The 27,624-nt window shown below is 35.9% G+C and overlaps 1 protein-coding gene across 7 annotated transcripts in view; it reads left to right on the plus strand.

The window, feature by feature from the left end:
* The window catches only part of LOC126470658 (nuclear factor 1 X-type), a 597,492-nt gene that overhangs the window by 556,774 nt on the left and 13,094 nt on the right, over positions 1–27,624 (plus strand). For 6 of the 7 annotated variants that reach the window (XM_050098642.1, XM_050098644.1, XM_050098646.1 and 3 more), the window contains one exon: positions 18,174–18,406. In XM_050098642.1, coding sequence (XP_049954599.1) covers positions 18,174–18,406 — 233 coding nt within the window. Of the gene's footprint in view, positions 1–11,975; positions 14,991–18,173; positions 18,407–27,624 lie in introns of those variants that run through there. The other variant, XM_050098649.1, reaches the window with a different exon arrangement.

Below are 27,624 nucleotides of genomic sequence, written 5' to 3' on the forward strand. Positions count from 1 at the left end.
GCCGTGCCATTTCCACCTGGCGCCTCAGTTGGACCAGCGTTCGTGCTGGACGTGCAGACCGCGTGAGACGACGCTTCATCCAGTCCCAAACATGCTCAATGGGGGACAGATCCGGAGATTTTGCTGGCCAGGGTAGTTGACTTACACCTTCTAGAGCACGTTGGGTGGCACGGGATACACGCGGACGTGCATTGTCCTGTTGGAACAGCAAGTTCCCTTGTCGGTCTAGGAATGGTAGAATGATGGGTTCGATGACGGTTTGTATGTACCGTGCACTATTCAGTGTCCCCTCGACGATCACCAGTGGTGTACGGCCAGTGTAGGAGATCGCTCCCCACACCATGATGCTGGGTGTTGGCCCTGTGTGCCTCGGTCGTATACAGTCCTGATTGTGGCGCTCACCTGCACGGCGCCAAACACGCATACGACCATCATTGGCACCAAGGCAGAAGCGACTCTCATCGCTGAAGACGACACGTTTCCATTCGTCCCTCCATTCACACCTGTCGCGACACCACTGGAGGCGGGCTGCACGATGTTGGGGCGTGAGCGGAAGACGGCCTAACGGTGTGCGGGACCGTAGCCCAGCTTCATGGAGACGGTTGCGAATGGTCCTCGCCGATACCCCAGGAGCAACAGTGTCCCTAATTTGCTGGGAAGTGGCGGTGCGGTCCCCTACGGCACTGCGTAGGATCCTAAGGTCTTGGCGTGCATCCGTGCGTCGCTGCGGTCCGGTGCCAGGTCGACGGGCACGTGCACCTTCCGCCAACCACTGGCGACAACATCGATGTACTGTGAAGACCTCACGCCCCACGTGTTGAGCAATTCGGCGGTACGTGCACCCGGCCTCCCGCATGCCCACTATACGCTCTCGCTCAAAGTCCGTCAACTGCACATACGGTTCACGTCCACGCTGTCGTGGCACGCTACCAGTGTTAAAGACTGCGATGGAGCTCCGTATGCCACGGCAAACTGGCTGACACTGACGGCGGCGGTGCACAAATGCTGCGCAGCTAGCACCATTCGACGGCCAACACCGCGGTTCCTGGTGTGTCCGCTGTGCCGTGCGTGTGATCATTGCTTGTACAGCCCTCTCGCAGTGTCCGGAGCAAGTATGGTGGGTCTGACACACCGGTGTCAATGTGTTCTTTTTTCCATTTCCAAGAGTGTAGTTATGTTCCCTGACTCTTTTTGCATGATCCACAACAGCTCCCTTGTAAGTTTGCCCCTGAAGTTTGATGAGCTGCACTTGCTGCAGTAATGTGATAATATGTGGCTTTGTTTCTGTGATCCTTCTCTAAGTTATCCATTAAATCAACCTGATAATGAGCCCCAGACTGATGAACAACACTTTAGATTTGACCAAACAACAGTTTTCTTAGCTCTCTCTTTCATAGAGGAATTACCTTTCTGTAGATTGTCCCAATGAATCGCAATCTGTCATCTGCACTTCCTACAACAAGTTTTATTCAATTGTTATAATTTAGATTGGTATGGGGCATCTTCCTAAATATTTTTTAATTGTTACTGTTTCTGGTAACTGATCATCATTCAGTTAACCAAATAACAGTGGGTCCTTTCTCTTATTTATTTACATGTTACATTCATTTATGTTTAGGCTCAATTGCCAGTCTCTTCACTAAATATCAGTCTTCCACAAGTTTTCCTTGTTGTGATTTTTCTCTATACAAAATTATTATCTTCAGACATTTATGGGGATTCTGGTATTATTCACTAAATCATCTACGAACATTATAAATAAGAATGACCCTATAATACCCCACTTGGCAATGATGAAAATTACTTTCACATCTGACAACTTCTTCATGCTAAAAATGACCTGTTGGGTTTGCTCTTACTAGAAGATCCTGAAGCCTCTCACAAATCTGGTCCAGTAGTCCAAAAGCTTATTTTTTGTTCACAAGTCAACAATGTGGAAATGTATCAAATGTGTTACAGAAATCAAGAAACATGGCATCAACCTGGGTTCTATTATCTGCAGTCTTATGAATCTCATAAATGAATAAAGGAAACTGAATTTCACCAGACATCCTGTATGCCAAATCCATGTTGATTCCTAAAAAGAAAATATTTGATCCTCAAAATGGTCATAAATGTCTTAAATATTGTTATTGACTGTGTTTATAAAATGAATTATCTGTAGGCTTTCTGTGTGTTACTAAAGAAGATTATCTAGTTAGTGTATATTACTAACTGTCTGGAATGCAAGATAAGGGTTTCTGTTAGATTAAAGGTTTAGTATCTTGCATGTCATTTGAGGTTCCAGAACCTTGTTCCTGTAATGGAATTTTTTAACACAGTCCTCTATTTTCTGTTCTGGACATAAACTATGGAGATTGTGGCAAAGAAAAGAAGGGAATGGTAGTTGTACCAATAATATTAGAACACCCTAGTTTGAATTGCAAAATATTATGATCTTCACAAGCAAAGGTCTGGATGAGGTCACTGAAAGTGCCAATAGAGTAATTTGATATGTTTGTTTCTATATTTTGGTATAAATAAAGTCTATATTCAAGTAGATATCAAGCTTAGAGTTCTTCTCTAACTGTTGTCCACAAATGTGTTATGTAAGTGTAGATTTTAGGTGTTCCTAAAAAAAAAAAAAAAAACCTATTATGCATAACAAACTGTTCTGTCTGTTTCTGTCATTCAAACTTTGCTGGATAATGATCTTTGACCACAACCAGTTTCACATTAAAGAGTAATGTAAACAGCAGGGTATGGTTTGCTATAAAATGTCATTTCTATAGTTCATAAAATGTGTTATGAATCAGTGACATATGGTGAGCCTATCACGTATTGTCCCAGTACTGTAATATATATAGTTTTGTGGCTAGAACAACTGCTGATTTTCAGTGATCTACAGATTTTTAGTGAATTTGTTGGTTGTACCTTTGATATTTTTATCCTATCATGATACGTGCTATATCTGTCTGATAACTGTATTATTCTTTTTATTTTCATTTCAGTCCTAGCTTTCTGACACTGTTAGAGTGAATTCCCTAAAACAGTGAAAAAGCATTCATGTCTTTCACAGCAAGCTTTTAACACATTACTTTGGCTTTATTAATGGAGGGATAAACACACACACACACACACACACACACAACTTCATAGGACTGATGCTCAGACTGTATGCTGTGGAACTTGAGATGTCAGTAGTGTTAGTGTCATGACTTACCATTAGGCACATGTACTGGTACAAAGACGTACGGTTGAAATGCAAGCATCTTTGTGCATTACAGTTGCAGTCAGTCAGCAAGTGTCTGGAAATGTGAGCAGGGCTTTACTTGTAAAGCTGTTTTGTCAAAACAACAGCAATAGTGCTGCTGCTTTTTGTGAGTAACGATCCATTGAAGGAATATGGAAAGGTCCTCTTTCTGCATCAGGCTTGGAGAACATGATTCAGAAGTTTGAATTAACTGACGATTTGGGAATTGCAAGTGGGAGACACTAACGGCCAATTTCGCCACAAATTGTTGAAGAAGTTACTGTTGCCATGGCTGAGAATGGTGGACACAATGTGCAAACTTCAAGCATTGAGCGAGCTGTGTCATGAAAGCTGAACATTCCGTGATCCACTGTTCAAAAAGTGCCACAAACAATTGTGAAATGGTATGTCTAGTGCATTTCCAAGCTGTCATGGATGCAGATGGTCATTACATTGAGCAACATTTGTAGGCTGGAACATAAACATGGTATGCAATTAACAAATGTTAACCTCTCATGTGGAAATTAAAATGTTTTTCTTTCAATGGTTTATTCATTACTTCTCTTCCACAAATGTTTTCACTAAGTTCCATTGTTGCATGATCACTCATTTTTTATTTGGGCCCTCTCAAGTAGCCAAAGTTTAATTATAACTACCCTGTATTATACACATAAGAGATAGCAGAGACGAGCAGAAATCACAAATCAATTTTAGATCCAACATTACAATGGTACCTAAATGCAGTGACTAGACAAAGGCAAACTGTTTCTTCAAGAAACATGCAATGTGCTCTACATAGTAGACTTCACAGGATAGAAGGGAAATAGTTTATAAAGCACAACAAGGCCTGCCAAAGCTCCTCATGTTGCTATCAGCACTTTATGTCCAGTTGTTACTAAGTGAAACCTTTGTGTATGAAAATGAAAATCAAAGATTTCATTGCTGGCATTCCAACAATTAGTTTAAAGTACAAGTGACCAAACACTGGGCATATCCTTCAGTGAAGAGTGATAAACTAAGTAGATAAAAGAAGTTGAATAATTGTTGTAGGTTCCAGTTAGCTCTACCACAAAGATCAACATTTTTTTGATTGCTGTATGGGCAATTTTAATTTGTGTAATTTTTTTTCATTTTTATTTTTGCATAGGAGATTTGCAAGATTGTCATAACACATATTAAATTGTAACATAGATGATGTAATTACAGGTTTGATCTGTTCACTGCTTAAATACTGTTATTGAGTAGTTCTGCCAGAATGCCAATTTTTTATTTAAATTTCACTGCATATAGGCTACTGAAGATGTACTGATGTATGTCTTTCACATTCACTCTGTGAAACAGATATTTTGTAATAACTTAATATTCAGTGTAAATGAAGCAGACATTTATTTTGGATGCGTATTTCACTGTAACAAAACAAAGCTTTAAATGAATTCTAGCCTGCATTGCTTGGTAGAAACAATCCAAAAGCATACAGTAGGAGATGATTCTGCCAGAGAATTTACGATGAACTGTGAAATTCACAGCCGCAATTCAAGAGGGCTAATTAATTTCCACATACCTTATGTGTCTCTGTTTAGGGTTTAGAAACAAATTTTGTAGTCCAGTGCATTTGTTTTTAACATATTACTGACAAACATGAGGCACAATAATTAAGGCCTAAGATTCAGAATTATGAGGAATGGTGTTCAAAAGTAACTTATCTATGGTTTTCCAAAACTGATTAAGGCAAATCCTGGAATGGTTTCTGGGAAAAGGATGCATCTACTTTCCTTTCCTATTCTGTCCAATCTGAGCTTGTGCTCCATGTATAATGATTTTCCAGTCAATGAGACAAACACAAATCTCGCTTTCTTCAATAAAAAAAAAATATTTGCAGTCTTATTTGCCTTATATGTGCACCTTCTGTAGCACACTTTCAGTAATAGACTTTTTGTGTATGTTTGTAATCAAAAATCTATAAATTCATGATTTCATAATTCTTTAACTTTCACACACTTTTCATGTATGTCTCTTTAACTGATTGTAACCAATTCATCAGCAAGGAATTTTTCCTCATTACAGACTTTAACACTGCTTTCAGTTCAGCTGTAGACTTACAACACAGAAAATGAGCCTTCAAGTGTGCAGACTTCCTCACACACACACACACACACACACACACACACACACACACACACACACACAGAGAGAGAGAGAGAGAGAGAGAGAGAGAGAGAGAGAGAGAGAGAGAGAGAGAGAGATTTGGATTATTTTAAATCAAAAATAATACATGAATATTATGAAGAAAAACACTGCTTTTTTTAAAAGAAAAATTATACTTAGACCATGTGTAAGAGTAGCAAATGATCGTAGCTATCTCCAGGAATGCAGACAATATTTTTCTTCAAAAGAGCTGAATATTGAGACATGACAAGTAAAACAATTGGATAAAGGTTTAGACTGTTGGCTGAGTTTATGTACCATACAGCTGACCAAGAGATTGTGAAAATTGTGAAATGTCCATTATTTCTTTTCCTTTTTCGTTAATATTATGAAGATTTTAAAAAATAAAAACTTTAACATAAATAAAATGTTGTTTCATCCAGAATAACCTTTATTGGAAATATTCAACTTAAAGCTCAAAACAATTTTGAGATGTGTTAAGAATAAAGGTAGTGAAAGTGAAAAAGCTTTGTTTTCCATCTTGAAATCCCACCTCATTTTGTGCTTCATTAGTGTGAAGAATATTGTGGTAAAATATGAGTGGAAAGAGAAGATCCTATGTCTTGAACAGTCCAGCTACATAAACTGATTGAATTTGATTAATTATTGTGTGATCATTAAACATCTTTCTTTTACAATAAAGAGCTGGAGCCCTCAAAAATAATTTTTTATGCTCTGGTATTGATGAATGACTTCTTGGAAATTTGAGAAAATACTACAGAGCTGGTAGTAATAGTTATGTGTGGTTGGTTAAAGCTAGTTGTCAACATATGAGAAACTGTTTATTACTTTAATGACTTCATCAGAATGTAAAAGTTGTTAAATTCTTAAGAAATATTGTTCATTTAAATGTACACCTCAACATATTTCTTTTAACCTTCATAAGTTCCAAATTATGTAGCTGCATACTGGGTCCATTTCATGCTGTTAATAATCTGTCAGGATTCACAGCCTGGAACAATACCCATATCCAAAAATTCTTCCTGATTTTAAGATGTGGTATTAGTATAAAGTGAAGTAACATTTGCGAGAAAGATTAGTTTTGATCCTGGATCTATGAAAAAGTAAAAGTTCATTGTAATTCAACTCAGTTCAAACCAGTTTTTTTTCAATATTTTAGAAGCTATATGTTATTAAAAAGTATAAGAGTAATGGAAATTTGTGGATGGAGTACTGCATGAACAAAGGAAAGGCAACCACTCAACCTATAACAGGTCAATGCATGGAGCACAGAAACATATGATTCACACAGGCTTTGGAGCACTAGCTCTTGTTCTAACAACAGTACACACACAAGCACACAGACACTGAAACACACACATCTGTGGCTTCCACAGCAGTCTTGCCATGGACGCTGGAGTGTATGTTTGAGTGTCTGTGTGGTTGTGTGCATAAATGTGTGTAGTGCTGCTAGGAAAAGAACTAGTGCTTGGTGTTTCTGTGCTCTGTGCATCGACCTGCTGGAAGTGAGTAGTTGCCTTTCCTTAATTTTACATGTTATTAAAAAGTGTGTTTTCTACTTGGAAGTTTGGTTTTATTTATTGTAACAGGCAAAGCATTAAAAAGTATTTTGGGTAGGTAAAGTACACTTTTTTGCTAAAAGTGTTTTGTGTATGTGAGTCTCTCTGAAAGTCATCTTTGTTTCTTGTTCCGTGGTTATGAACCTGTTTGTTCAATGTTGAAAACTTTTGGTATGATTTCAGAAAGTGCGTGCATTCGTGTGCCCACACACACACACACACAGTCTTACACATATAAGCCCTGAAGTATCATTATATTAAATTAGTCATCATATAAATTATTTAAAGATGTGCCTGCAGAAAGTTTTCATGGGAAGGAGGGTCTGGGCAAGACTGTAAAATTGCCATTTTTTATATAAATGAGTTGGTCAGTTTTCAGACATGTGCTACAGGAACAAAATATTATAGGTGACACAAAAAACCTACTATACCCCAGAGAACTGTAGGTTATCTTCTCAGGTTCTATTATTCCAAACTTTAGAAAAACATTTGACATGGTGCCCCACTGCAGGCTACTAACAAAGTTATGAGCATATGGAATAGGTTCCCAGATGTGTGAGTGGCTCAAAGGCTTCTTAAGTAGCACAACCCAGTACATTATCCACATTGGCAAGTGATCATCAGAGACAAGGATATTGTCAGGACTGCTTGAGGGAAATGTGATAGGACCACTGTTATTATCTATATAGGTAAATGATGTGGTGTAGATGATGAGCAGCAACCTGCAGCTTTTTGCTGATGATTCTGTGGTATATGGGAAAGTGTCATCATTGACTGACTCTAGGAGTATTTAGACAAAATTTTTAGTTGGTATGAAGAATGGCAGATAGGTATAAATGTACCTAAATATAAGTTAGTACAGATGAGCATTTAAAACAAACTCATGGTATTCAAATATAGCATTATTAGTCTGCTGCTTGACACAATTACATTGTTTAAATATCCGGGTGCAGTGGCGGCTGGTGCTCATTTACATTGGTGGGGCCTAGATAAAAAGTCAATAAGTTTTATAACAGAATTCCTCTGAATTGTTTGTTACATAACCCTCATTTATGTCATACTGCTTAAAACAATAGAAAAATAGTAAATATGGTAATTATACAGTATTAAATATAGGCCTAATCCACAAATTACTGAGCTAATAATAAAGTACATACAGAACTGAACCCAATTTTTGTGTGTGTCATGTTTGTAATACTGTAGTTGGTTGATGTACACCAACTGCTTGATTTCTAGCTTCTCTTCCATACTTATAAATTAAATGGCGTTTTTAACAAACAATCTACCTTATTAATTTTAAAATCATTTTAAGAATATTCGAGTTTCAATCACAGAACTCCAGAATATGGAACAGTACTGTGATGGACCTCTTTGATGTTTGCAACATTTCCCATTGATGAATGATAATGGGGGGGAATGCAGGACTGAACATGTGAGACTTGGGTTATGTGTCAACAGAGCACTTAATTCATACAGCAGCTACCTACAGATAGCTCATATTCAGCAATGTAGATTTTACTGGTACTTTTCCACTGGCTTGTAGGATCTCAAAGATTGGCCACAGGGTCTTGAAGCAAATAATATGCTGTTTGACCAAAGACTTCCTATTCATACCGATTTCTGCCAACTGACGACTGGAGTTGATCTGTTTAAGCTAGACTGCTTCAAGGATAGAATATTAAGAGAATGGGAAATAGATCTCATGTATAACACACCATTTCATCTCATTTAAATTACCTGTCAGGAAAGAATTAAATGAGAGCTACATATGTCATTTTGAAAAATATGTAGCCAAAAAAATATGTGCCAAATATAACAGAACTATTGATATAGCAGAGCGGGTTAATGAAGTAGCTGCCTTCAAATTTCAGTAGCAAGAGCTGATGAAGAACAATGACACAGATTTCCATGTGGATATTTTGAATTTGTTTTCGATGTATGGATTATGAGATGCTTATGCATGCATTAAAATAGCTTTGAGGATGAAACATTTGTAGTTGGTGTGATAAATGGCAGCTAGCTCTAAATGTGGAAAAATCCAAGTTAATGTGATTGAGTAGGAAGAACAATCCTTTAATGTTTAGTTACAGTATTACTAATTTCCTGCTTGACACAATCAAGTCATTTAAATATGTCTATGTAATGTTGCAAAGCGATATGAAATGGAATGAGAATGTGAGAACTGTGGTATTAAAGGCAAATGGTCAACTTCGGTTTATTGGGAGAATTTTAGGAAAGAATGGTTTACCTGTAATGGAGACTGCATATAGGACACTGGTGTGACCTATTCTTGAGTACTGCTGAAGTGTTTGGGATCCCTACTGGGTCAAATTGAAGGAAGACATTGGAGCAATTCAGAGGTGGGCAGCTAGATTTGTTACCAGTAGGTTTGAACAACATGGAAGTATTACGGAGGTGCTACAGGAATTCAAATGGGTATCCCTGATGGGAATACAGTGTTCTTTTTGAGAAATGCTATTGAGAAAAATTGCAGATCCAGCATTTGAAGCTGACTGCTGAACAATTCCATTGCTGCCAACATACATTGCACATAAGGATCACAAAGATAAGATTCGAGAAATTAGGGCTCATATGGAGGCATATAGAAGTCTTTTTTTCCTCGCTCTATTTGCAAGTGGAATTGGAAAGGAATTGACTCATAGTGGTACATTGTACCCTCTGCCATGCACTGTATGGTGGCATCCAGAGTATCAATGTAGATGAGGATGTAGATCTAGAGACAGACTGTCAAGTTCAGCTTTCTTGTTGATGGAATACAACACTGTCCCTAAATTTGACTTCAGTGACATATCAGTGCATTTGCTGTGCTCAAAGTGAGGAAATGGACAGTAAAATTACAGTAAGAACACAATTCCTGGAAATGAAGGTGTTCTCAACAGTTAAATATAGCCCTTTTTGTGTTTTTTTTTAGTTCCTGTTAATGACTCATATGTTGTTAACAGTTTCGTTCTTCATTGTACATCATGATAAAATCATTGTACAGTAGCCGCCGCAAACAATAAACATAGATTTTGTTTTACTTTCAATCCTTTAGGAAATGTTGTAAAATTTGTAGTTTATATCTACAGTGGTACATACAATTTGTTGTGTGTATAATTTTTCACCCATATAGCTCATTCAAATAACATTTTTCAATAACACTTCATTTTTATGAAACCTACAGTACAAATTATGAAATTTCCTATATCTGTGTAGAAAAAAGATAGTTTTTCTGGGGTGGGGAGGAGGGGGGGGCAGCTTAGGCAGTTCTGCAAGGGGCATAGCATCTCCTTAATACGACTCTGGCTATAGGTCCAAGCCAGCAGCCCCTGAACATTGTGTAGATGAGCAGCCATGAGGGCAAGGAAGGGAGAGACAGCAGGGTTCACTGGGGGACAGGGGAGGGGGGGGGGGTTGTATGTGTGAAATACTCCAACCAATGGGCCCACCCAAGCTCCTTTTGCTATGATATGGCAATGGCTGAAGTAGAATATTGGAAATGGCTTTGTCACTTTTAAGTTTGACAATACGTTTTGCTGTACCTTTGTTTCCACAGAAGATCACACCATACCTAAACAAGCTGTTCATATATGTGTAATAGGCTCACAACAAAGCTCAGTGCTACAACTGTCCCGTGGCATTCTTAGTACACATCATCATTTACATAGCTGTTTTATTCCAAAATTCTAGATGATTTTCTATCTCAAGTGTTCATCCATCCAATTGCCAAAAAATTTGGCATGTGCAACTTGTGTAATATTGCAATTCTCTAACTGAACTCTCATGATGCTTTTAACTTAAACTCTGTTATTACTGAAATTCATCTATACCATTTTTACTTATTTACATCCAATGTATGATCTCCAAAGCACTCTCTGGCCTCATTTACTGTAATAGAGACTTTCTGCTGAATGTCGTCCTTGGTGCGTCCTTCCATTAAAATAATGTTGTCATTGGCAAATAAAAATGCATTTGCTCTCATCAAGTGGCTTGATAAATCACTGATATATACCAGGAATAAAAGAGGACTTAACTCAGAACCCTGGGCACTCCCATATCTAAATTTTTGTACTTGAAAGGTATTCCGTGTCTTTGTATTCTCTGTTTCTAGGAGAGATAGGAGTAGAACAAATTGTAGGTTAATCCCCAGACCACATTTCAATGTAGTTTCATAAGCAGTAAGTTATGCCTGATTAGATCAAATACCTTGTATAAATATAAGAATTTGCATCCGACGCAGTTAGGACCACTCTCATGAAATGAAAGACTGCTGGTTCTGTTGATCTGTTCTTCCTAAACCCATTCTGATAATTAGTGATTATTTTATTTTTGTTCAGAAAATCAGCTCATCTTTTATATATTGCTCTTTTGATTACTTTATAAGAAAATGTGTCAATAGTGACATAGCAGGATATCAGTAGAACTGCATTGAATCCCTCTGAGAAATGTAGAAACAGCCCCTTTAACAAAAATTTTCTAACACTTTTTTATCTATGTGAATTTCTTTACTGTAGAAACCATTAAAAATATTATAGTTTTGCAACAAGTTGCTTGCTGTTGGACAACATTTTCTCTCTAAAAGAAATCCAGAATTGAAGACTACTTAGTTAAATTACCTACCTGAGAATACATTCTTATAACTTCTTTCATGCAGTGATATAATTTTGTTTTCATGCAGTGATACAATTTTGTCAGGTCATTAATCAGCTAAATTCATTTGTTATACATTGTAGCTTTTCTGAAATCAGTTTTGCAGTTTTATACATTTGAAACCATTGTGCTGATTTATTCTGTGAAATATATCCAGTATTTCAGAAGTACTTTTTTTTTCTGTATAAAATTTTAATGTATCCTGAGAGTTTAAGAGTCACTAATGTTTTGTTTATTATTTTATGCGTTATATTAAAGTTATGAAGAGAATCATTTTCTCTAGAATTTTAAAACATAATGTACCTACTAGAAATTTTTGCAAGAAATGTCATTTTAATTTTCTTTTACTCTTTCCATGAATTTTTCAGGTGGAATGAATTGACAAAACTTAGACACCTGTAATCAAGACATGAGGGATGTGATTTAAAGAAACCATGAGACAGACCTAAATGATATATTTTTTATCTGAGGCACCATTTCAAATGAAGTGACAGGGAAAGTTAATACTCATAGCGCACCAAGGACTAATGAATACCAAGAGCCCTCTGGTTTAGTGAAACAACTTGTGGGCAGACATTGTTGACAAATTCTCAAGTCAAAGAGCAATATTATATAAAAGCTGACTATAATGAATATATCATGTACATTTCATATATTCTGGAATCTCTCCACTATAAATCATAATCAACTTCACCAGCTAAAAGATTGGGACTTAATACTGTGAATAATGAGTCAACATGTTACTTAAATTCAGTTGAATAGTGTTCTACACACTACACATATGCCAGTTAATTTATTCTTTTCATTCATGTATACATATTCCTAAATGTGATTTCAGATTGCAAATATCAGTACTGGTGCAAAAGTAGTTACAGACTTTTGTGTAATTCTCCGGCATAAAACAACCAGGAAACAGCTTAGAGAAGTGTGAAACAACACATTTTTGATCAAGTTATAATCAAGGAATGTGCAGGACCCTTGCATGGAGTAATAATATATGTGATGGGTGACATTTGCACCCCAGATTAGAAATAAATGGAATTACTGTGTGTATGTATTTTGAATAGAAACCACACATTTCATGCACATGCAGTGAATAAAGGCCATAGAATTCCCATAGATTAAATAAATGAAGGTGTGCTATTCAGAATATTTGCACCATAACCTAGCATCTGGATGCAACATACCTGTTTCATTTATTAACAGATAATGATTTTTTGGCTATTTCAGAACGAAGTAGTGAAAATGTATTTCAGTTCACTTATGGAATATTTATTTGCCCTGGTCTGGGCATCATTAGCAGTCCTACAACACTTCAATAATGGTTTTGGAAAACTGCAGAAAAAATCATAATTATACCATAAAAACATATAAAACAAATATTGGGTCTTCTACCCATAAGCCCATTATACACTTGTATATTTGCTATCTTAAACAGCAAACAATCCACCATATCACAATCTTCTTAATATGTTTGTTACTTTAAACAATGAAACAAAATGTAGTGTTAATTGAGGGAATAACTCAGCTGCTGCTCTGTCACTGCCATTGTAAGCTTAATGCTACACTGTGGGGACTTGATTGAACATAAATACACACTTTAAAGGCAATGTGCACCTCCTAGGTGTAATTCAGACAGGTTAGAGATAGTAAACTGTGATTACTTTTTACAACAGTTGCATATAACTACAATTTAGTAGTACCCAAAGTTCAAAAAATGTCTTGGATTTTTAATTCATAAGATGGGTCTGATTATACACAGTCCATATAATCTTTCTCATTTGTTGTGTACTTAAGTGCTCCTCATTGTCTTTCTGACTAAAACTCTACTCTTGGCTCACATTAGCAAACCATTACTGCCCATGTCATCAATCTGCCATGTCCACAGTTTTCCCGATATATTAGTATCTGTCAGTTTTTCTTCTGCTGTATTTACAGAGTCAAATTGAAAAAAACTGTGATATTTATTTACTTTCCAGAATGTGTATTCAATGAAGCTGTGCAGTATTGTGTTTTATTGGCAGTTTTTGTACTGTTATCAAGATTTGACCATATAAGTCATTGTTTCAGTTTTAATGAGTTCATTCATCTGTTGTTATTATGTTTTTGCTTTGTGCAAAAATCCTTGCATATTTTAAAATATTAATTCAATTAAAAGCTTAACTCAAAAGAGATTTATTTAATTTGTTTTCCACCAAACTGTGGAGCTGTAGTATTTCATAAATTACTTTATTTTTCCCCCATGTACTCATAGTATCTAACTGTCCGCTTTTCAATATTTTCAAACAAAAGTAATACGGTCCACTTTTGCAGATGTATATACAATTTCTTCCAATTATATTGTATAATAGACTTTGTTGGTCTTGCAGATGTTCATTTTACAATCAAGAACTTGTATTATTATAAAACAAATGAACAATACTGTAATCAAGCCTGTCAGAAATTACCGTATAATCCTCCAATATATCCAAACCTTCAACATATCCCCATACTCCTAAGTTTGACTAGTTTTATATATAATCTTAACATAACCATTATGGATAACTTATTACATATGGAAACCTTAAATGTGAAATATAACTATGAAACAGAACTATGAAATATGAAATAGAAGAGATCAGTTAGGCTGTAACCAAACTTTTCACAAATAATAATCCTCCATTACATCCAAACCTACAGCATGCACAGAGAAAATGATGGTCGTTCCCCTAATGTTATGTCTGTGTAGGTCTATGCTCGAAATTAATATAGCCATTATAGGTAACTTGGAATGACTGATTTACTGAAGACATTAGCTTCCCAAGAAAGTTATCACAGTAACATTAATAGAGAAATATAATACAGGCTACCCAGAAATGAAATACAAAACAAACTTTTAAGATAACTGCTGACCTGAAGTTATCTACGTATTTACAACAACAATGATAAAACTTACCCTGTAAATAGGCCTTCATGAAATAGAAATATTGACAGCAAGCCTAATAATAAATCATATGTTGAAATATGAACACAGTGAAAATTATAGAGGAAGTGGTGATACAGTTGTGAGTATCATATGTATGTTAATAAGAACCTCAAAACAGTGAATTTCAGCTGTATGGAAAGTAGCTGAAGACGAAAATTTTCATCTTAGTTCAAATGTTATCAGCAGTCTTGCAACAGTTTTAATGTGCAGTTTGTGATCATTGTGAAAGAATGATCCTGCTATGAAAATGTTTCTGAGCTGAAATATAAAGATTTTCATATTCAGTTACTGTGGTACTAACTAACTAACCAACTAACTGTATGTGATTTTGTACTCTATACATTTGTAGTACATTTTTGCACTGGATAATTATCTTAGTTCACCTTTAATGTATATGTATATCTATATGTTATGTAATGCTGTGTAAATTTTGTGATGAAATATATCCATATATTTAAAAATCATAGTTTTTTTTCCTTTATTAATCCAGTCTTGTTCCATGTTTCAAGGTTCTGTAGCCAGAAATCTGACAAATTCTGTTTTGTGAGTCCCCTTCCCAAACCCATTTCATTCAGAATTAACACTTTTCTTATATAAAATCCTAATTTTTAATCAGTTTATTATGAGCTTATTCAGTTTTTTATTTTCTGCAGCGCATAAATGTCCAGAAGTGGCACTGTATTGTTTAATATTAGGTGACAAACTAAATTAGATTAAAAATAGTACACTTAAAGGACATGTTATGGAACAAATAAACAAAATAAATTGCTCAAATTATATTTTTAATAAATATTTAGCTACTAATAATGGTTTTAAAATTATTTATGTCCCTGCATTTAACACATACCCAATAAGACACCATATGTAACTAAAAATTAAATGTAATGTATTTCATCAGGTTCATTCCACTTTTTAACATCTTTTTCTATATGTATATACAAAATTTTATAGTGAATGTGTTCAGTAGATTTACACTCTATACATCATACACCTTGCATTAAAGAGCATTGATTGGTTTCGTTTCATTGAGATTTGTGCATTCCATGATATGTTATAAATTTATATATATATATATATTTCAAGTGGTACCATGACTATCAATATGGCTATTTCTTGATCCTACTTTCATTTCAATTGCAAAAATATGCAGGACTTTCATCATTACTGTGATATCAATTAGTAGAACATTAGATGTAGGTGTATCAGCTGCTGTTTTTTCTGCCACAAACATTACTCCTACAGCACAATGAACTGTTTTAACTGTGCATATTAGTAATGACTAATAACAGTGCATTATTTCTGCACTTTTTCTTGTAAGTTATGGTTACTGACATTTCCCTTAATCACATGTCTGTCATTAGTAACACATTTATTGAACAGCTGTAGCCTGTAACCAAGATTAATTGCTCCATCCTGGAAACTGTAAGTAAAGTGCTTCTAATGAGGAGACATGTTTTCAGCTCCTCCTGAATTATATATTTCAGTAGCTGCGCACCTTTTCAGTGCATAGTGTTTTTGGCGAAATATTCAACTTCCTTTGAAGGTATAGGTGCAGGTTAATAAGTCATTTCACTCTCTGCTGTTCATTTTTGATACTTTAATGTGAGGGAACCCTACCCCCTCTGCATTTGTAACTTTTCCACTTCTGTGTTTCCATTTTAATTGCTGGTGAACCTATTTTTATGCAAATAGGTACTGATGTTTTCTGTCTCAGTGTCTGTACTTTAGCTAGTTATTCCAAATAGTGACAACATAAAATTATTTTACTTTGATTTTCAACACTTACCTGTATTTAAAAATGTATTAATAATTAGTTATTGACATGAAACAGAAAATTTAGTTTCTGCTTCTCCAATTTTGAAGGGCTTTGTGTATAATATAGATACTGTATGAATGCCATGAAGAAGGATAACTTTTGTGGCTATAGAATAAACCCATTAATATTTTTCTGTGTCATATAGTGCTCTATCATTGTTTTGAAGATTGTATCCCTAATTGTAACTGTAACACTCTGTTTCTCTCTTTTGTGACCTCTTAGTGGTCATTTATATGGAAATATATGTAGCTTTCTTGAACCCTCATTACTCTAACTTCTATTACTGCTGATTTATAGAGCTGATGTTCTCAAGAACAAAATATGATGATATGAATCCAAACAACCACTGGCAAATAAACATGGTTTTATCTAATTATCATATATTTTAACCAAAAAAGTTTTGCTGTAGACAATGTAATCTAAATCTTAGGCAACATCCATACTATACACTACTTCATACCTTTCCTTAATGCAGTTATTTACCTAATTTTATAAAACCTGATTTTTCAATTTATCTAGCCTCTTACCATCCTTACAGACACCGTCTTACTTGTGTCTGCAAATTCTTGTTAGAATATTTATCATCATAATATGCCACTTCTTTCTAATTTATGTGCACCACTCTGAATGGAATGTTGGTTATTTGAAACATATTTGTTTCTGGATTAGAGAAACCATCACATTCAGAGCTGCAGATACCATTTCAAAGAGTAGAGGATGTTGGTTCATGAGAAAAATGTCTTCAGGCTGTTCCATGCTGTTCACAAATGTTTTTAAATAAATATTTTTAGTGTCAGCGTGTAGTAATCTGATGAGAGTGGTCTGCAGTGCACATTATAATTCAGGAAAGTCTGCATATATCAACAGCTGGAGTGATAAGGAAAATGTCAATGTTACATAGTATTTACAGCTTGCAATAAAATGTGAAATATTTTAATTAGGAAGATGTACCAAAGAAATTTATAGCCTTTACAACATACAGTTTGTATTCCGAACTATTTATAAGTTCTTACAGGTAGTAAAATCTGTTATTGTGTATATCTGTGATAAAGACTACAGCAAAATAGCTGCTATCATTGCACAACATTTCCCATTTATTTTGTAATTTCCTTTTATCAGCCACTGTGTTGTGTGTTGTATTGGCAAATGAGAAGGAAAAATATTAACTCTGATATAAAGTGACTAATGAGGACTATTCATTGTGCTTAACTGAATTACATTTGTCTTATTTTTAAGCCCATTTGATTTAACTCAATACACACTTTGAAAAAGTGTAGTATTGGAGTTATCCTAAAGTCACCTATTGTGATTTACTGAAGTATCGTTAGCCAGAAAATTTACATATTGGTAAATATCTCAGTCTAATTCAGTGCCAGGTCGTGGCACAATAAACTGCTCTTGCTCACTCATAACTATTATCCTTCAGATAAATATTATCTCTTCAGTACCTCTAAATTGCAATTTTTGATAATAACTGAATGCCTTCTAAAGATATTGCACTTGTGAGTAAGTGCTGCTACTAGCCTAACTATTAACATCCGAGCCATACAGGATTTGAAAGAGAAGACTAAATCATTGCTTGTCTATTTTTTCAAAATAAATTAAGGAAAGTCGAAGAAGAGGTTCATAGTATCTATTAGTGTTAGTGTAATAACACTTTCTTCAATACAATGGGTTTCTAAAAGAAGACCAGTCACGGTTCATTTTAAATTAATTCTCTTACTTTATCATCAAAATATATTATCTGATAACATTTTTGAGTGTATGGAGATGTGATGCCTCCAGGTGAGCTGACAGTGACTTCAGCGAGCTCCCCACCATCGTCTGGGACCCCACCAATAGCAGAAGGTTCTCCAAGAGATGGCCGCACACCAGTCCAGGGAAATGCACTGAGTCCATCACCTCCTGTCAGCTCAGCAGCAGTTGATGTGGTCCCCACAAGCCGCACTGTTGTCAGCAGTCCATTTTCGGTCAGCCGTGAATATGCATTCACTCACATTCACACCCAACCAGGACAGGTTAGTTACAGTTAAATTTCTACACCCAAAACAGTCTCTGAGTTTAGTTGTATTTTTGCATATATCCATACTACTAGCAAATATCGTGTAGCATCATTAATGAGAATAAGCTCAGTATTTTATACAATATGTCATAAATTAAGTACTCAGATGAAAAGAAATACAAATGAAAAATTCCTCCAGTCAAGATGTGCTGCTTAGTTTATCATGAACATCAAAGTTTTAAACAACAAAAACACACTAATTTGCAAATTAGTAGTCTCTTGGAATCTATGTGATGGACAGAGTTGGCAGCTGAGGTGGCTATTGTGACCTTCATTAAGTTTAGTCAGCATAGTGTTGCATGAACTGTTGACAACCTCTAGGTCGATGGCTGATAGGTGCTGGAAATGACAGTGGAGTGGATATTTCTCATGTCAGTACTGACAAGAGATATTCATAACCCTGATGGGGGAAGGTAATTCAAACCTACAATACTGGATGGTATTGTATAATGAGCAGACACTCTGCTTTCAATGGAAAGAGTGTGGCTTCAGCTGCCAGACTGCAGTCGTGTGTGTGTGTGTGTGTGTGTGTGTGTGGTCTTCTTTATTTGTAGATTATTCACATTCTACCAGAATTTTCCAGTCTATGGTTTTTAAAACGTAGCTTTGTAAGAGCCTATTAGTTCTTTATCCCTATTAAAAAACATGATCAGATAACATTTTTCATTTTGAAGAAATACTGAGAAATAACTTCCTGAGTCGAAACAAGGCCCCGGGAGTAGACAACATTCCATTAGAACTACTGACGGCCTTGGGAGAGCAAGTCCTGACAGAACTCTACCATCTGGTGAGCAAGATGAATGAGACAGGTGAAATACCATCAGACTTCAAGAAGAATATAATAATTCCAATCCCAAAGAAAGCATGTGTTGACAGATGTGAAAATTACCGAACTATCGGTTTAATAAGTCACGGCTGCAAAATACTAACGCAAATTCTTTACAGACGAATGGAAAAACTAGTAGAAGCCGACCTTGGGGAAGATCAGTTTGGATTCCGTAGGAATATTGGAACACGTAAGGCAATACTGACTGTACAGCTTATCTTAGAAGCTAGATTAAGGAAAGGCAAACCTATGTTTCTAGCATTTGTAGACTTAAAGAAAGCTTTTGACAATGATGATTGGAATACTCTCTTTCAAATTCTGAAGGTGGCAGGGGTAAAATACAGGGAGCAAAAGGCTATTTACAATTTGTACAGAAAGCAGACGGCAGTTATAAGAATCGAGGGGCATGAAAGGGAAGCAGTGGTTGGAAAGGGAGTGAGACAGGGTTGTAACCTCTCCCCGATGTTATTCAATCTGTATATTGAGCAAGCAGTGAAGGAAACAAATGAAAAATTTGGAGTAGGTATTAAAATCCATGGAGAAGAAATAAAAACTTTGAGGTTCGCCGATGACATTGTAATTCTGTCAGAGACAGCAAGGACTTGGAAGTGCAGTTGAGCAGAATGGATAGTGTCTTGAAGGGAGGATATAAGATGAACATCAACAAAAGCAAAACGAGGATAATGGAATGCAGTCAAATTAAGTCGGGTGATGTTGAGGATATTAGATTAGGAAATGAGACACTTAAAGTAGTAAAGGAGTTTTGCTATTTGAGGAGCAAAATAACTGATGATGGCCGAAGTAGAGAGGATATAAAATGTAGACTGGCAATGGCAAGGAAAGCGTTTCTGAAGAAGAGAAATTTGTTAACATCGAGTGTAGATTTAAATGTCAGGAAGTCGTTTCTGAAAGTATTTGTATGGAGTGTATCCATGTATGGAAGTGAAACATGGATGATAAATAGTTTAGACAAGAAGAGAATAGAAGCTTTTGAAATGTGGTGCTACAGAAGAATGCTGAAGATTAGATGGGTAGATCACGTAACTGATGAGGAGGTGTTGAATAGGATTGGGGAGAAGAGAAGTTTGTGGCACAACTTGACTAGAAGAAGGGATCAGTTGGTAGGACATGTTCTGAGGCATCAAGGGATCACCAATTTAGTATTGGAGGGCAGCGTGGAGGGTAAAAATCGTAGAGGGAGACCAAGAGATGAATACACCAAGCAGATTCAGAAGGATGTAGGTTGCAGTAGATACTGGGAGATGAAGAAGCTTGCACAGGATAGAGTAGCATGGAGAGCTGCATCAAACCAGTCTCAGGACTGAAGACCACAACAACAACAACTTCTTTATTTGTAGATTATTCACATTCTACCAGAATTTTCCAGTCTATGGTTTTTAAACGTAGCTTTGTAAGAGCCTACTAGTTCTTTATCCCTATTAAAAAACATGATGAGATAACATTTTTCATTTTGAAGAAATACTGAGGAATAACAGCAAACCCATGGTGAATATATGAAGGTAGCTGTCAGCAGTGCCCTATCTCGTTTCCGTTTGGTCTAAAAATAAGACATTAAATGAGGCAGTTGTAAGTTATTCCTTCACTCATTTCAGAAGGTTTTTGTAAGGGTCTGTTGTTATCATCTGGGTATTTGAAAGATAAATGAAGTGCTTTCAAGTTATAATTCCAACAGCCTTGCCACAGTGGTAACACTGGTTCCCATCACATCACCAAAGTTAAGTGCTGTCATGCTTGGCTAGCACTTGGATGGGTCACCGTGTGGGCCTGCCAAATGCTGGTGACAAGCGGAATGCACTCAGCTCATGTGAGGCCAATTGAGGAGCTACTTGATGGACAAGTAGTGACATCGACTATGAAGTTTGTTCAAGTTATAACACCTCTGATTTTTTTTCTCACAAACTAATCATGCGGAAAAGGTGAAGCATTTGTGACTTCTCGACATAATTTCCCTGCAGCTATATACATTTTTCACAACATCAATGCAATTTTTCCATGTGACTACAAACGCTTCCTTAGGAGTCTGGTTTGACCTCTGGAAAATCACTGATGCAATAGGAGCATGGCTAGTGAATGTACAACCATAGAGAGTGTCTTTCATCATTTGAATCAGCCAAAAGTCACTAGTTGCCAGGCCAGGTGAGCAAGGAAAATGAGAAATCACTTCGAAGTTGTTGTTATGAAGAAACTGCAGTATTACGTTGACTGGTGCCATATTTCCATGCTCTTTTATGTTCTTTATACCTTATTTCAAAAGTTCTGCAGGTCTGCTGATTGTAATAAGGTATTGGCATAAAAAACATAAAATAGCTTGGATATATGGCACCAGGCATTCAACATTTGCAGAACACATCTGACAAGAAAAACACCACCCCACCACAACAGAAACAGACATGAAAATCTCTGTAAGTCTACCTTTATACTGGACGGTTGCAGGACCTTGGCTATTCAATATAAAATGTCAAATCAAAACACCTTCATCTGTCTAAATTTTCTGTCTTACTTTATGTTTGTTTACGTTTGTCACCAGTTTCACAGTTACATTACGCTATCTTCAGACCCCCAGACCAATGTGTAGGAAGAATCCCACCTCTTTTAAAATCAAAATAGAGGCCAGCATAAAGTCTGTATCTGTAGACATCTTTTAACAATGCGATCCATTCAATCATCGCCTGCAGACTGCCCACTTTACATCACGCACCTGTAGCATAGTGAAACAATAATTTACAAAAACGAAGTTTGCACATTAGCTTGCCAGCAGATGATGATCGAAGGGATTACTTTGTTAAAAGAAATATATGGATACTACCAGCTGTATACTGACCCCTATTTTAATTGTATAAAATGTAGGATTCTTCCTACACATTGGATAGGGAGTCTGAAGATGGCATAATATAATGCTAAAACTGGTAGAAGAAGTGAAATAAAACTAGAAATTTTGACTGCTGAAATTTTTCCATTTGCCATTTTAGACAAGAAAATAGTCAGATACAGAAATAAGAAACATCTCCAAACTCAACAAGAGAATTTCCAAATCCAAAAAGGCAATAATAGAAAAGAAACATGTAATAAATGACCAAACAAACATCAGTAACCAAATGTTATTCAAAATAATAAAACATGTAGTAGATAAAGATTAACTCCCCTAGTTACCACAAAACAGTATCATATAAACAAGGCTATATCAACACCCTCTATCACACTGAGAGAAACAGCAGACACTTTTGTTACCACTAAAACTAAACAAAATACAAACGCATTCCAAACATCAAAACAAAGTGCAAAAAATGGTGAGATGGCAGTGGTTCTTCACAACACAAAAATGGGAATATAGTTAGCGTTAGTGAAAAGTTCTGCATGCTAAAATCGACCACATATATGCAGAAGACTATGAAGAATGGCATAAGAAACAAAACAAAAACATGAGTAATGATAATTATTAATACTGTTTATAGTAGTAAACTATGGCATGAGAACTCTTCATGCTCCTAACAAACCAGAATTATAAGAAAAACTATATTGTTACAGTGACCACCGTAGATTCTTTAAAAGAAAAGTGAAATGCATTTTGTTAAAATTAGACTTCATTACACTTGCAGAAGATTGTATTTAACATATATGACTTGTATGATGTGACTCCAGAAAAAAAGAGGCCAGGAAACAAAGAAGACAACATGTATTGCCTAGCAGCATGCCACATGCACAGCCTGGTGCCTGGTGATCATCCATCAGCATCATGGTATCCACCTGTGGGGCTCTTTTCCCATTTTTAGGTCTTCATGCAATATTGTGTGTCTAGATTCCATAAAAATGCCAACTTTGGAGACTATGGATTCCACATTCATCTAATGATCCTCCAAAACAACTTTTTCCACTCACTCTATCATGTTATCAGACAGGCTGGTGCTAGACCGAGATTGTCTTGATTTGTTATCCCACAATATTCTAGCTTCTTTTAGCTGTAACACCTATGAACACACATTAGACACAGCCATGCATGTATCACTCATCTAGAAATGAATTTCTCATTGGTGTCACACCATGCAAATGCGGAAAATGAAAACATCACCATTTTACAGTAGTCAATCTTGCCACTGAAAATAAAGTTCTGTGTGCTGTGCTCTGCCACACATTCACAACAAGTTCACACACATTTTAAAACAAACCTCTTGTTTCTATGTGCTTCCAGTCCTGAGGGTAAAAAAAGAGGTGTCATAACTTGAATGCACCTCTTAAGGTTGTTTTGTGTTATCATTGTCCTAAGAAACAAGTCATAAACTGGTGACTGCCAGTATATTGCAGGTATATGTTGCCAAAGATGTGTAATGGAACTAGCACATAAGGACAGTAGTAGGAAATGTGAATGGCTGATTTGCTTTATTGGGAGAATTTTAGGAAAATGAGCTTCGACTGTAAAGGAGACCTTGTATAGAACACTAGTGCAACCTAGTCTTGAGTACTGCTTGAGTGTCTGGGATCCCCACCAGGTCAAACTAATGGAAGGCACTGAAGCAGTTCAGAGGCAGGCTGCTAGATTTGTTACAGACACTATTGATCAAATTTAGAGAACCAGCATTTGAATCCGACTATAGAATGAGGAGGTATATATATAGTTGTTTTTGCCTCACTCCACTTGCAAGTGGTCCATGAAAAGAAATTACTAGTAGTGATATGAGGTACCATCTGTCACACATCATATGGTAGCTTGTGGAGTATTATGTAGATGTAGATGTAGACGTGAGTAATTCTCATGTTGAAAGTTAGATTGCAATAATAATCAATATTAATGGAATGTGTATTGTGTTGCAGAAAAAGATGTAACACATTATAGATAGAAATCAGTGAACTGAAATATAATGAATTAAAATATTTATATGCAGTTTTATAATTTTTTGTTAATAATTTCAACTACTGATGTAAAATCAACTTGCTACGTTTTAGAATTATTTTCATTATAATTTGTTCTAAGAATATTGAGAATTAATATAATAAAGGGAAACATTCCACGCGGGGAATATTTAGAAACAAAGATGATGTGACTTACCATACGAAAGCGCTGGCAGGTCGCTTGTGTCTGTATATGTGTGGATGGATATGTGTGTGTGTGCGCGCGAGTGTATACTCGTCCTTTTTCCCCCCTAAGGTAAGTCTTTCCACTCCCGGGATTGGAATGACTCCTTACCCTCTCCCTTAAAACCCACTTCCTTTCGCTTTCCCTCTCCTTCCCTCTTTCCTGATGAGGCAACAGTTTGTTGCGAAAGCTTGAATTTTGTGTGTATGTATGTGTCTGTTTGTGTTTCTATCGACCTGCCAGCGCTTTCGTATGGTAATATTGAGAATTAACTACACTCACCAATCACTGGAGGCAATTAATTTTAGTCTGTTGAAAACAGAGCAGCAACTTTAAGAAATTTCATAGTTTGTTATCTGCTGCCAATATATGCAGCCCTCATTTGCTAAAAGTACCTTCTCATGTGAATCGAAACTTCTGCAAACAGCAGTCTCTGATCATCATTCATTAATATGCTGTATCTACAAAATGGGGCTCTAAAACAGAAGACAGGAGGGAAATCAGGACTGTCAGTCTATAAAATATGAACTTTTTGAAGTAACACTGAGGATAGAAGATTTGACTGAAACAATGCAAACACAAGGCACAAATTAGAAGTATGATGATTTCTTAACAAACTAATGAATCATTTTCATGCAGTCTTCCACAAAACAACCTGTCAGAAAAAGCAGGGTCACCATACGCAATTTATTACCAAAGAAATAATTGAACTCAAGACTAGAGTGAAGGAACTCAGACAAACAGGAAAGATGGAGGCATTTAAACAGCATCAGAAGAAGTACAGGAAATTTATAAGAGAAGCAATAAATAGAGACATAGCAAATTTAGATCACAAAAGTAAAACAACATTGGGCCAAATCAACACTGATATATGTAGTCAAAAGTGTAAATAGGCACCAACAGAAATTTTAGTAAACTGATGATATTGAGAACACCAAAATTACAGATGGAACAAAAATTTCGTATACACTCAATGACAGTTTGATAGATGCTGAATAAAATTTAGTGTGTGAAAGAAGCCATCATGGGTCATAGAATCCTAGTTCACTTGGACAACCATCTGACTCAGTGTTCTGGAACCAGTGGCAAAACTAGAACTCCTAAAAACAATTCAGAAACTAAAGTACAAGAAATCTGCAGGAGATGGTGCTATATCAAACTGACTATTAAAGTATTATTGAACCTTTTTTGTAAATAGCAAACTGCTCACTCAGAGAAGTGTATCCAGAAAAATTAAAAATAAGCAAAGTGTTACCAATAAACAAGAAAGGTGACAAATATGACACAAATAACTACAGACCACTATCTTTAATCCCTATTTTCTAAAAAGTACTAGAGATATTTATGCAAAGTAGGTTGATTTTATTTCTAGAAAAACATCCTGATTCCTGAACAACATGGTTTCCAAAAAGGGAAATCTGCAGAAACAACTATCTCAAGCCTACCAGAATCTTTTACAGATGCATTAGACAAAAGAAACTTGTTAACTGCTATGCTTCTGGATTGTCTCAAGTGTTTGACACAACCACCTACACAGCACTAATTAAAAAACTTGAAAGCAATGGTATGCATGGACAAACCATGCAATGGATAAAATTGTATGTTAGTAGCAAAAAGCAGTATGTTACTACATAAAGTGGATGCAGATCTGAGGTCAAAGATATTATGTATGGTGTACATCAAGGATCTTTACTTAGTCCAATTTTGTTCAACTTATTTATGAATGGTATTGACGTCAGAGAGAAGAATAAAAAAATAATGTATGCTAGTGATATTACATTAGTCAGTGTAGAAGAAAATCTGGAAATGTTTGAAAAAGATGTTTTTATTTCAACAAATAACACAGTACTGTGCCCCATACAAAATGATTTAGCCTCATTATAAATTTAAAGAAGACAATGTTCATGACTAGAAAAGGAAGAACACATACATGTACTCATAGATGAAGCAAGACTGGAAGGAGATACCTCCATAAATTTTTTGGGGCACAACATTTGACAATAAGCTCTAATGAAGACAGCATAAAAACAATGTCTGCCATACACTGTAGTATTTATTATGGTAACAAACAAATTCTGTGTGCAGTGTACCATGCTTGTTCTGAACTACACTTACATTATGGAATAAATGTTTGGAGAAACTACAGTAGCAATAATTCAAAAAGAATTTTTGTAGCACAGAGAAAGCCATTAGGACCACCTGGGTAAAACCTGACTCATTCAGAACCATCTTCCATTATCTAAAAATATTGACATTTCCATCCACATGCATATGAATAACAATAATTTTATTAATAAAAGAGAATGCTAGAAAAGAATGCAAGTCTTCGTTCAGATGACATAAGAAGAAAAGTGAGCTGAGAAGTGTATCACACAGACTGAGAGCTGTTGAAAAAGGTCCTTTATACCCAAGTGTACAACCGGTAAAGCATCTTCCTAAGTGTCTGCAGGGCAACATGAGTGAAAATAAATTACAGAAGCTTCTAAAGGATTATTTACTGGAAAAAGACTTTTGTGCTGTAAAGGAGTATATGTGTAAATAATGAGAAACGTTGTTTTACCTGTATTATATACTACAATCACTTGAATATATTGTATAAATCATAAAATATTATGAAAAGGATAGTTGCTACTCACCATACAGCAGAGATGCTGAGTCACATATAGGCACAACAAAAAGACTGTTAGGAAATGAGCTTTCAGCCATCAAGGCCTTTCATGAAAATAGACAAAACACACACACACACACACACACACACACACACACACACACACACACACAAGTGCAACTCAAACACACATGACCACAGTCTCTGGCAGCTGAAGCCAGTCTGGCTTCAGCTGCCACAGACTGTGGTCATGTGTGTGAGTGTTGTTTGCATAAGTGTGTGTGTGTGTGTGTGTGTGTGTGTGTGTGTTAGAACACCATGTTGGCTGATGAAAGTTCATTTTGCAACAGTCTTTTTGCTGTGCCTATCTGTGACTCGGCATCTCCACTGATTGGTAAGTAGCAGCTATCCTTTTCATAATATTGTTACATTCCATCCAGAATTTTCCTTTGTTTGATTCTCTATGAATCATATGTTTTTGCATGTCTGCTCTGTTGTCACCAGAGATAAGGAGTATGGAAATAACTTTAAGACCTAAATATTAATCAAGAGAAAAATGTATGCAACGTGACTACCATTATTGCCAATTTGACGTTTTATATTGTAATATAGTCTAAATATTTTAAGACATTAGACTAATTGAGTCTTCTG

This window comes from Schistocerca serialis, chromosome 3 (assembly GCF_023864345.2).
Source record: "Schistocerca serialis cubense isolate TAMUIC-IGC-003099 chromosome 3, iqSchSeri2.2, whole genome shotgun sequence".
In the NCBI taxonomy this organism is placed as follows: Eukaryota; Metazoa; Arthropoda; class Insecta; order Orthoptera; family Acrididae; genus Schistocerca; species Schistocerca serialis.